This window comes from Bufo bufo, chromosome 1, assembly GCF_905171765.1.
Source record: "Bufo bufo chromosome 1, aBufBuf1.1, whole genome shotgun sequence".
NCBI lineage: Eukaryota > Metazoa > Chordata > Amphibia > Anura > Bufonidae > Bufo > Bufo bufo.
In genome coordinates this window covers 159,794,520-159,806,958 of record NC_053389.1, presented here as the reverse complement: position 1 = coordinate 159,806,958, position 12,439 = coordinate 159,794,520, and the positions used below count along the sequence as shown (strand labels likewise).

Sequence of the window (12,439 nt, the reverse complement as noted above, 5' to 3'; positions counted from 1 at the left end):
ACGTCCCATGGTGCTGTGTCCCCCAATGCCATGCACGAGAAAATTGGATTTTTTGTACTCACCGTAAAATCCTTTTCTCGTAGTAGGCATTGGGGGACACAGATCCCACCCTATGTTGTTTTACTTCCGCTTCTCCGGGCTGGTCTCTTGATTTTTCCTGGTACGGGAGTTGTTGGTTCCTTGCCTTTCTTCTCTCTCCTACTGCTTTTGGTACAAACTGAGCTGCCTAGTGTCTGTGGAGAGGGTATAGCCCAACGGGGAGGACCCAACACTTTTTATATCTAGTGTCGCCTCCTAGTGGTAGTTGGACATATACCCATGGTGCTGTGTCCCCCAATGCCTACTACGAGAAAATGATTTTACGGTGAGTACAAAAAATCCAATTTTTGGCATACCCTGAACCAGTGTGGTCTACCTTTTTCTACACTTTATAGAGAAATATATATTATATCTACACCTCAAGCAGTTTATTGAGACAAAAGCCCAACACCAGTGGTGGGTACACCCCCCACAAAAATGTCAATGTCTCAATAACTTGTCATGTAGCCTTTAGCATCAATTACAGCTTGACAACGACGTCTCATGCTGTTCACAAGTCAACTTATTGTCTGCTGAGGCATGGCATCCCACTCTTCTTAAAGGGCGACCCTCAGGTCATTGAGGTTCTGTGGTACGAGCCTCTACACGGCTACTCAGCTGATCCTAATGGTATTCAGGTCTGGAGAAAGTACAGGCCACTCAATTTGAGGTACCCCAGTTTCTAATAATGTGACCTCCATGAGCTGGCGCATTGTCATCCATGAATATAAAATTATGCCTGTATTGTTCATGCAGAGGCACAATGACTGGATTAATGATGTTATTCAAGTAGTATGGGCTTGTCACTGTACAATTTACAAAGTTTAGGGCACTTCTGTATTGACTAGACACACCTGCTCACACACTAACACTGCGAAAGGCTCACTAGTGGCTCCAACCTCGTTGGCGGCCATCATTTCTGCTCCGCATGAATCTACTTTCATCAGTGAACAGCACTGAGGCCCACTGGTCCCTCTTCCAGCATAGATGCTCATGCAAGACTGATGGCTGTGGTCAGGTCCCCTTGCAGGTCGTCTAGCACACAGACCACGCTGATGTAAACGTTTTTGAATGGTTAGATGTGACACTTGGGTGCTTCTCACCTTCCTTAAATGTGCCTGGAGTTGCATGGCATTCATCTGGTTCCGCAGGGCATTGTTCACAATGAAACGGTCATCAGTGTGGGATGTGGCCAAAGGACATTCACTTCTGTGACTCTTCAGTCTCTCTTTATCTCTGTTGCAACCTGCTGATGACCCTTGCATTCTAAGCTCAGTGGCCACTTCCGTCTGAGAACATCCTGCTTGAAGCCAAATATCCCTTTTGTGTGTTTATCTATAGATGGTCTAAATTTGCTTACCAAAATTTCTTTCCTTGAGTCGAAAGGCAGCACAACACAAAGGGTTAATGTCTTGCCCCTCCCGTCTAGGACAGAAGATAAATCATTAGTAAATCAGACTAATTAACCCCCCTATAAAGGAGTGCACACCCACTAGGCAGATGTGTTTTTCCAGGCAATGTCTTTTTCAGGGAGGGATATTTGTGCTGCCTTTGAACTCAAGGAAAGATAAATTTCGGTAAGCAAATTTAGACTTTTGTTATCCTTCAGGCGGTACAACACAAAGGGATCTGAAAAGCCGTATTAAACAATGAGGGGGGGGGGGGGGAGAAATAGCAGCCTTAATAATCACATGTCTGTCAAAGACTGAGTCGCAAGCACCAGATACATCCAACTTGCATTGTTTTGTAAAAGTGCATGGAGAAGATCATGTAGCGGCCCTGCATGTCTGATCCAATGCCCCCCCTCCCCCTCTTTTCTCTGCCCAAGTGATAAAGTGGACAGAGTGGAGTGTGCTGTAACTCCACCTGGTAACAGGAGTACTTGAAATGTAGAAGCAGACTTGTAATAGTTTTCCTAATCCAAGCAGTGTAGGCTTGCTGGCTTTTATACTTCTCTATAAACAGATGGTAAGCTGACCTGTAGGACCCTGGTTCTCCAATGACCAGTAGATGAAGCTTGTCTTGTTCAGCTGATTTAATAAATTGGTCTATCAGAATTCCCACCTACATTCATGTCAGATGAGAGCTTTGGTAGGATATAAGACATCAACCTTAAAATCAAGTCTTCATGATGTACTTTCAGATATGGCCCTTTAATGATAGAGTTTGCAAAGTCTGATGCAATTGCCAACAGAAATAAAACCTTCCAAGATACAAACCTTAGCGGTGCTGTTGTAAGAGAATGAAATAGAGATTCAAACAGGGTCTTGAGGAGAAAAGCCTGATCCCAGGCTGGAATAGGAGGCTTAACCAATTAATTTAAATTGAATAAAAAGTTTTTAAAAAAATGCATGAATGCACAAAGGCTCCATCCATGCAAGCAGTGGCAGCCGTGAAATGCACCCTTACAGTGTTAGGTTTTAAAACAAACTGGAAACAAAATGTAAGACTTCAGACAGATCAGGATTCTGTAAAGTTTCCACCACCACATCTTACAAGCCCTTCAGTCCTGAACAGTCAGATTCCAGGCTGTAAGCTGAAACATCTCCAGCTTGGGTGCTGTAGGCCCGCTTGAACCAGAAGATTCAGCTGGACTGTATCTCCAATAATTTCCTCTGGAAAGTTGTAGCCCGTGAGGGATCATGCCCTACTGGCCAGTTGAGCGCTATGGCTGAGACACTTGTCTCGTTTTTCTGAGCACTATGGATATGAGGGGAAATGGAGGAAAATGTGGATGAAAAATTACTTCCCAACTGAAAGACAGGCCATCTATTCTTTCTGGTGGATCCGCTGGATTCAGGGAGCAGAACTTCATGAGCTTTGTATTGGAGGCTGTCCCCATTGCATCTAAATGGGGGTACTCCATCTGCACACAATCTGTTATAAATACAGTCGCTGACACTTCAACTGTGACCTACTTAACAGATCCACCTGAACATTCAGAATATCTTGAATGTGGTTGGCTGTCTACAATTTGACATTCCACTTTCAAATATTTGCTGTGGTGCCCAGTTACTTCTAGTTACTCCACTGGTCCTGACTGGCACTTGGTGGTGGGACCTTAGATTTCACATCCACCTTGATTTCTGGATCCGCTCCTGTGAGAACTTAAGCAACCAGTTTCCATGTCCATGTCCCAGTTTAGTAGCTCTTCTCTGAACTCTCTCCAAAGTATCAATATCCTTCTGGAGATATGGTCTCCAGTACTGAGCACAATACTCCAAATGAGGTCTCACGAGTGCTCTGTAGAGCGTCATGAGCACCTCCCTCTTTCTATTGGTAATTCCTCTCCCTATACACTCAAGCATTCTGCTAGCATTTCCTGCTGCTCTATGACATTGACTGCCTACCTTGTCCTGCTACAAGAGGACATAGTTTTAAATTAGAGGGGCAAAGGTTTAAAAGTAATATCAGAAGTGGTGGCTGCAAATACAGTGAAGGAGTTTAAGCCTGCATGGGATAGGCATAAGGCCATCCTTCATATAAGATAGGGCCAGGGGCTATTCATAGTATTCAGTATATTGGGTAGACTAGATGGGCCAAATGGTTCTTCTCTGCCGACACATTCTATGTTTCTGGAGTCTAACTGGAAACTAAGGGCTGAGTTAGCGCCACAACTAACTTTGTAAAAACACCAGGCGATGATGAGAAACCAGAGGAGTAAATTGAAGATGTGAAACCCTGGTGGGTGATGGCTGTAAAATCGTCCTGCTGGCGAATGTTGATAAAACAGAAATTCACATCATGAATTTCTTCAGAGCAGGTATTTATTTAGACATGTAAGCCCTTACCTGTGGCTTTGGCACTGCATGCACTCTTGAAAAGACCCCAGAAATTTCCTGTGAAAGAGGTCAAGATTTTCCTTTGAAGTCCTGGAACAACCACCATATGAGGTTTTGTGAAGGGTTGACTTATTTGCCTTGGGAGGGGGATTTCTTTAACCTGAGGGAATAACCTGAGTACAAGATTCTTTGATTGTAATCGTTTGTCTGATGTAATCGTTGCACAATTTGAGAAAAGGTTTTGTAATCTTGCGCCTACTGGAAGCCTGACGTCATAAATTTTATGTCTACCTGTTCCAAATTTCTACTTTCTAGTGCTTGGAGAGCCTGAACACTTAGAACTTACTCTTCTCTATCTGTCCCTTCTGAGACCCTCTTAGATGCTCTTTGGAACTGAGCTAAAAACGACTCTGAAAACACAAGGCACAGAGTTCTCATGTTCTTTTGTGACAAACTATTGAAATACATTTAAAGTTAGTTAACTCCTTGTGCCATTTTTTACTTAACATGTTATCCATCAAGTTTAGCTCAGCTGCACCCATATACGTCTACTCCAAAATGGCTCCTGAGATGGAGACACTGCCTGAAGGTAATAACAGTGCTTGTACCTGCCAAACCAGCACTTCTCACAGGGACACACCCTAAAACATACAATGATGGTCTGCAGAGAACACCCGCTGCATATGAGAAACATACCCGGTACATTCCAGGATAAATCTCAGCTCAGTCTTCCCATGAAACACCCGATGGGGAAAATAAGGACAGATAGTGTAGGGAGAGGAATCGTGTGTGGGGTTTTTTTTTTTTTTTTTTTTTTTAGGGAGTTTTGAGTGTTAAGGTGTTGGAGACCCAACAGTCCATTTAACGACTATTTTATCTGGCTGCGAAATATATTAGCGCAACGTGCGCTAAATTGCGTACAATTGTTTGACTGCTGGTGACAGCAGCGACATTACCGGCACTACATCTCCTGTATAACGTTTGCGCATCATAAATTACAGTGACATTCGGTTAAATTTTTTCGCCGCTGGTGATGGTGACATTACCTGCGCTACATCTCCTGTATAACGTTTGAGCATCCTAAATATCTGTGACATTCAGTGTAATTTATTTGCGCATAGTTACTTACAAAACCTGCGCTACTGTACGTGTAACATACTTGCAAGCATATATACCATTTAATATGCTCAAGGCGAGCAGTAAGGGACGGGGAATTGGCCGTGCTGCTGGTGCACTCAGAGGCCGTGGCCCTGGGCGCGGTGAAACTGCCGGCTGCCAGAGCACAAAAAAAACGCACTCCTCCAAGATACCTAGCTTCATGTCCCAGTTTGCAGGGCGGCGCAGGACACAACTCTCGAAGTCACACCAGTGTGACCAGGTGGTCGGTTGGATTGCAGCAGATAATGCTTCCAGTCGGTTAAGCACCACACTGTCTTCCACAAAGTCCAGTCTCAGTAGCAAAGAGTCTGGTCAACAGAATCCTCACCCTGATCCTCCTTCCACCCACCATGGAGAGCCTTGGCAAACAAGTGGTCCCACACTCGGATATTCCGAGGAACTCTTCATCGCCATCCCTTGATTTGGCCATCTCGCCAAGCCCGCTTGAAGAGGGACATGAGAAGATCTTGTGAACTGATTCCCAAACTCTTGAGCATCTACAGTCAGAAAAAGATAACGGTGGGGAATGGCAATTAGTATTTCACAAGGTGGATGATGTTGAGGATGAGACACAGTTGTCAATAAGTGAAGTTCTTGTTAGGTCAACAAGTTATCAGGATGACCAGAGTGAGGAGGTGGTGGACGATAAAAACACTGACCCAACCTGGGAAGGTGGCAAGCCGAGCGAGGACAGCAGTACAGAGTGGGAGGGATCCGCAGCACCGCATCAGGCTGGAAGAGGCAGTGGGGTGGTAAAAGGGAGAAGGCGGGCCACACCAAACAGGCCTGCAACTGTTCCACGGAGCACCCCTTTGTGGAAATCTCCCTTACCAAGGGGTAGGTGTTCCGCAGTCTGGCGCTTTTTTGAGGAAAGTGCGAACGATAAAAGAATTGTCATTTGCAACCTGTGCCGTACCGAAATGAGCAGGGGCGTGAACACTAGCAACCTCACCACCAGCAGCATGATCCGTGCTGGCCAACCCCTGTCCAAGACACAGGCACGGATGCCCCCCGCCCTGCACCTAGACCTTTACAAGCACCATCAGCTAGCACATCCACTTCTGTTTCCCAGCGCAGAGTACAGATGTCCATACCCCAGGCCTTTGAACAAAAGCACAAATACCCAGCCACCCACCCACAGGCCATAGCACTGGATGCGCACCTTTCCAAATTGCTGGCCCTGGAAATGTTGCCATTTAGGCTTGTGGACATTGAGGCTTTCCGCTTTTTGAGGGTCACCAGCAGGCCATCAATCATTTTTCAAGGGTGTGTATGATGCCCTCCTTTATGTGTAACAAAGGGTGTATTGTAGTGCCGGTTCTTTGTAATTTTTGGCAGCCCTTTCACTTAGTGCATAGGCTTTATAAGTGTAGGAGTCCCGCTACCTGAACAATTGTACCAAAATGTGAACGAGGCCCTCCTTTATGTGATATACAGGTTGTATCAGAGTGCCTCTTCCTTGTAATTTTTGGCAGCACTTGCACTAAATATACAGGAAAGAATGTTTCCTAACAATTTTTCCTCTAAAATCGATTTTATCTTCGGTTAAGTGCGTATTATTGTCAGTCTGTAAAAGTGGCGTACTACTCGGACAACATCGTTCCCAGCAGCGACCTGGGGGTCCAAGATGCATCCAGACATCCTCCCCATGCTGTTCCTGAACCATTTCAGTGGTGTTTCCATCAATTTCTGACCTTTTCCTATAAACCAGACACCCTCCCCTCTTTAGAGCAGGGGGTGCCTGGTTTAATGCTTGGGTTCCTCCCATTGGCTTCCATTGTGCTCTGGTGCTCGGTGGAGCACCCGAGCATCCCAAAGTGTTCTACTCGAGCACTTTGATGCTCTATCAACACTACTAATGACTTATCTTCTGTCCTAGACGGGAGGAGCAAGACATTAACCCTTCGTGTTGGGCTGCCTGAAGGATGATTAGGAAAATATATATATACCGTATTTTTCGCCCTATAAGACGCACCAGCCCATAAGACGCACCTAGGTTTTTGTGGAGGAAAATAAGCAAAAAAATATTTTTAACCAAAAGGTGTGCTGTGTGTTTGGTAGGTTTGGAACTAATGGTGGTCTGTGGATGGCACTATTACTGGAGATCTGTGGATGACAGACACTGTTATGGGGGGGATCTGTGGATGACTGACACTGTTATGGGGGGGATCTGTGGATGACTGACACTGTTATGGGGGGGATCTGTGGATGGCAGACACTGTTATGGGGGGGGGATCTGTGGATGGCAGACACTGTTACAGGGGGATCTGTGGATGGCACTGTTATGGGGGGGGATCTGTGGATGGCACTGTTATGGGGGGGGATCTGTGGATGGCACTGTTACGGGGGGGGGGATCTGTGGATGGCACTGTTACAGGGGGGATCTGTGGATGGCACTGTTACAGGGGGGATCTGTGGGTGGCACTGTTACAGGGGGGATCTGTGGGTGGCACTGTTACAGGGGGGATCTGTGGGTGGCACTGTTACAGGGGGGGATCTGTGGGTGGCACTGTTACAGGGGGGATCTGTGGGTGGCACTGTTATATATGTGCCATCCACAGACCCCCCTTCCCCACCCCATAACTGTGCCATCCACAGATGTCCCCCATAAAAATGTCATCCACAGATATGAATTGAATAAGACCTCTTATATTAGTATACCGGCGGGGCTATAGTACACTGACTGCACCGCCCCGCCGCTATTGCCGGCCCCCAGCTCCTCCCAGTCCCCGCTTGCTCGTACATTGCAGCTTGCGTCGCCCCATAAGACGCAGGGGCATTGGGGGGAGAAAAAGTGCGTCGTATGGGGCGAAATATATATATATATATATATATATATATATATATATATATATATATATATATATATATATATATATATATATAAATAAAAATGTGTGTGTGTATATATAGGACACATGCGCATTGGCGGGGACGAGACGCGGAGAATCACCGTACGTCCACACGAGTTAAGACGCCATCCTCTTGGTTTATTTCATATACCCCCAGCAAGGAGTGCTGCGAACTTTCATATATATATATATATTTATATATATATATATATATATATATATATATATATTCTCAAAAAAAATAAAGGGAACACTTAAACAACACAATGTAACTCCAGGTCAATCACACTTCTGGGAAATCAAACTGTCCACTTAGGAAGTAACACTGAGTGACAATCAATTTCACATGCTGTTGTGCAAATGGGATAGACAACAGGTGGAAATTATAGGCAATTAGCAAGACACCCCCAATAAAGGAGTGGTTCTGCAGGTGGTGACCACAGACCACTTCTCAGTTCCTATGATTCCTGGCTGATGTTTTGGTCACTTTTGAATGCTTGCGGTGCTTTCACTCTAGTGGGCACTGAGACGGAGTCTACAACCCACACAAGTGGCTCAGGTAGTGCAGCTTATCCAGGATGGCACATCAATGCGAGCTGTGGCAAGAAGGTTTGCTGTGTCTGTCAGCGTAGTGTCCAGAGCATGGAGGCGCTACCAGGAGGCAGGCCAGTACATCAGGAGATGTGGAGGAGGCCGTAGGAGGGCAACAACCCAGCAGCAGGACCGCTACCTCCGCCTTTGTGCAAGGAGGAGCACTGCCAGAGCCCTGCAAAATGACCTCCAGCAGGCCACAAATGTGCATGTGTCTGCTCAAACGGTCAGAAACGGACTCCATGAGGGTGATATGAGGGCCAGACGTCCACAGGTGGGGGTTGTGCTTACAGCCCAACACCGTGCAGGACGTTTGGCATTTGCCAGAGAACACAAAGATTGGCAAATTCGCCACTGGCGCCCTGTGCTCTTCACAGATGAAAGCAGGTTCACACTGAGCACATGTGACAGACGTGACAGAGTCTGGAGACGCCGTGGAGAACGTTCTGCTGCCTGCAACATCCTGCAGCATGACCGGTTTGGCATTGGGTCAGTAATGGTGTGGGGTGGCATCTCTTTGGAGGGCCGCACAGCCCTCCATGTGCTCGCCAGAGGTAGCCTGACTGCCATTAGGTACCGAGATGAGATCCTCAGACCCCTTGTGAGACCATATGCTGGTGCGGTTGGCCCTGGGTTCCTCCTAATGCAAGACAATGCTAGACCTCATGTGGCTGGAGTGTGTCAGCAGTTCCTGCAAGACGAAGGCATTGATGCTATGGACTGGCCCGCCCGTTCCCCAGACCTGAATCCAGTTGAGCACATCTGGGACATCATGTCTCGCTCTATCCACCAACGTCACGTTGCACCACAGACTGTCCAGGAGTTGGCAGATGCTTTAGTCCAGGTCTGGGAGGAGATCCCTCAGGAGACCGTCCGCCACCTCATCAGGAGCATGCACAGGCGTTGTAGGGAGGTCATACAGGCACGTGGAGGCCACACACACTACTGAGCCTCATTTTGACTTGTTTTAAGGTATTACATCAAAGTTGGATCAGCCTGTAGTGTGTTTTTCCACTTTAATTTTGAGTGTGACTCCAAATCCAGACCTCCATGGGTTGAAAAATTTGATTTCCATTTTTTTTTTTTGTGATTTTGTTGTCAGCACATTCAACTATGTAAAGAACAAAGTATTTCAGAAGAATATTTAATTAATTCTGATCTAGGATGTTATTTTTGTGTTCCCTTTATTTTTTTGAGCAGTGTGTGTGTGTGTGTGTATGTATATATGTATATATATATATATATATATATATATTACATATCCCTCAGACATAGCCAAAAATCGGATGTGAACAGAGCCTTCCTTTGCTAGTTATGCTTACAAGATTTTGCTGAAGACTTGAATATATTTTCTCTGCACACTGGTAACTTTTTTTTTTTTTTTATCTTTTTTTTTTCTACTTGCAGGGTGATGGTTTAGAGTTCAAACGACATTTCCTGAAGATAAAGAAGAATATGGAGGGCATAGTTGCAAACCAAAAAGTTATGATGTCTATTACATGATCACATGGTTGTGATTTTTTTTTTTAATGCTCTGACCCCAGACTCATGTTGCCGTTTAAGTACTAGTTCTTGTTTTACATATATTAATCTGGCACTGTTTGGTGAGTAGGTACTGATGTGGTCAGTGGAAGTCGAAATGCTTCCTGGTGTTCTGGAGAGGGTAGAGACCTAGTTATTATCTGACATGCAAGAATTTCTGTCATGGGCTCAACTATGTTTCATTTAAGAGATAGTGAAGCAAAGAACACTTTAAAAAAAAAATATATATATATATTTTTTTTTGACACTTTCCTGGTTTTTCTCAATACCGTTTGTGAACACAGTCCTGCACCAGTAATGTAAAGTTGTCACAACATTGTAAGGTCTGTATATGCTTCCCTTGGGAGAATAGTGAGCCCCTGAGTTTATCAAGGAAGTTTGGCTGCTCCTTCTGTTAACCTGATTTCAGAGCAGATTACCTGGGTTAAAGCTACTGTTATCAGATTGTTACCCATTGGTGACATTTAGGCTTCATTCACACATCCGTGAGATACCGGACTGGCGTCCTGCTTAGTGCAGGAGCGCACGGCGTAATTGGTTACTATGACGCCGTGCGCTTTGTGCCGCCACAGTACAGTGATACACTCATATGCTCTATACAAGTGTATTACTGTACTGCGGTGGCAGCACAAACCGCACGGCATCATAGCAACCAATGACGCCATGCGCTCCTGCACTAAGCAGGATGCCAGTCCGGTATCTCATGGACCGCGTTCCACGGACGTGTGAATGAAGCTTTACTCTGTGATACAATAACTGTTGTTTCCTGTATAGATGGGAGCATGCTTGCTCTCAGAGAACATATTATAAGGCTACTTTCAGACTAGCGTTCAGAGAGTATCCGTCTGGTGTCTGCACAGACGGATCCTCTCCTATAATGCAGACGTTTGGATCCATTCAGAACGGATCCGTCTGCATTATAGTTTAGAAAAAATTCTAAGTCTGAAAGTTGTTCAGACGGATCTGTCCATACTTTACATTGAAAGTCAATGGGGGACTGATCCGTTTGAAAATTGAGCCATATGGTGTCAACTTCAAACGGATCCGTCCCCATTGACTTACATTGTAAGTCTGGATGGATCCGTTTGCCTCCGCACGGCCAGGCGGACACCTGAACGCTGCCAGACTGATGCATTCTGAGCGGATCCGCGTCCACTCAGAATGCATTGGTAGCTGGACGGATGCGTTCGGGGCCGCTTGTGAGACCCTTCAAACGGAGCTCACAAGCGGAGCCCCGACGCTAGTGTGAAAGTAGCCTTAGTTGTCTTGGGACAATTGTGACCACAGACTAAATGCTATGATTAAGGTCTCTTGCACACGAACGTGTGTGCCCCGTGGCCGTGCTGCAGCCCGCAAATTACAGGCCGCAATGCACGAACACCAACTGTGGGGCAGCCGCAGTGGATCGCGGACCCATTCACTTTAATGGGTACGCGTTCCGCAAAAAGATAGGACATGTTCTAACTTTTTGCGGAACGGAAGTACGGGACGAAACCCCACGGAAGCACTCTGTAGTGCTTCCGTTCCGCATCTCCGGATGGGAATGGGTCCACATCCGTGATGCGGAATGCCCACGAAACGGCGCCCGTGTATTGTGGATCTGCAAATGCGGTGCGCAATACGGCCAGCCAGCGCACACGTTCGCGTGAAAGAGGCCTAATATGTTAATCATTGTATGAATAAAGATGAATGTATGAAGTTTTTTTATTAAATGAATGCGACTAATAATAAATAAATGTTTTACTGTTTGGGAAAATACTCACTTAACATAGTGGGAACCCTGCTTGTGATTTTCATCCACTCGTGTACATATGCTCTTGTATATTTGAGGAATATTTTGGTTAGATGTACAGGTCTGTAATACAGTTGTCCGTTTCTTCTATGAGCTTATCTTGTGCTGCTGAAGAACTTGGTGAGGAAAAAACAATTGCATGGTCCATCCCGTGTTAGGAGTGCACTATAATCAGATGTTGTATTAAAAAAAACAACACAAAAACAAAAAAAACATAATTAGACTTACCGGTAATTCTGTTTCCTTGAGTCCACCATGACGGCTTAACCTGGAGATTGACCCCTTGACATCTGTAGGGGCAGGAACACAGAGTTTAAAAGGCCACCACCCTCTCTCACCCTCAGTGCTTCCAGCCTTAATTATGTGTATATATGTGTATAGATAGATTGGAGAGAGATAGAGATATCCATCTCCTCTCCCATCTCGAAGAACTACCAGATTATTTAGTAGGGTGGGTAACTGCTTGCAAGACCTTTTGACCGAAGGTCAAGTCAGCAGAAGCCAAAACGTTAATACGATAGTACCTAATAAATGTATTAATACTGCACCAGGTGGCTGCTCTGCAAATCTAATCTAAGGAAACACCTCCTTTTTCTGCCCATGAGGAGGCCACCGCTCTTGTGGAATGGGCCCTTATATCTGTA

General features: G+C 45.6%; 1 protein-coding gene across 2 annotated transcripts in view; it reads left to right on the top strand.

Annotated features, from left to right (window-relative positions):
* Window positions 1–10,565, top strand: part of CHEK1 (checkpoint kinase 1) — a 92,862-nt gene extending 82,297 nt beyond the window's left edge. For both annotated transcript variants that reach the window (XM_040431100.1, XM_040431099.1), the window contains 2 exons: window positions 9,869–10,326; window positions 10,360–10,565. In XM_040431100.1, coding sequence (XP_040287034.1) covers window positions 9,869–9,964 — 96 coding nt within the window. In that variant the 3' untranslated portion in view covers window positions 9,965–10,326; window positions 10,360–10,565. The remainder of the gene's footprint in view (window positions 1–9,868; window positions 10,327–10,359) is intronic.
* The last annotated feature ends 1,874 nt before the right edge of the window (window positions 10,566–12,439 follow it).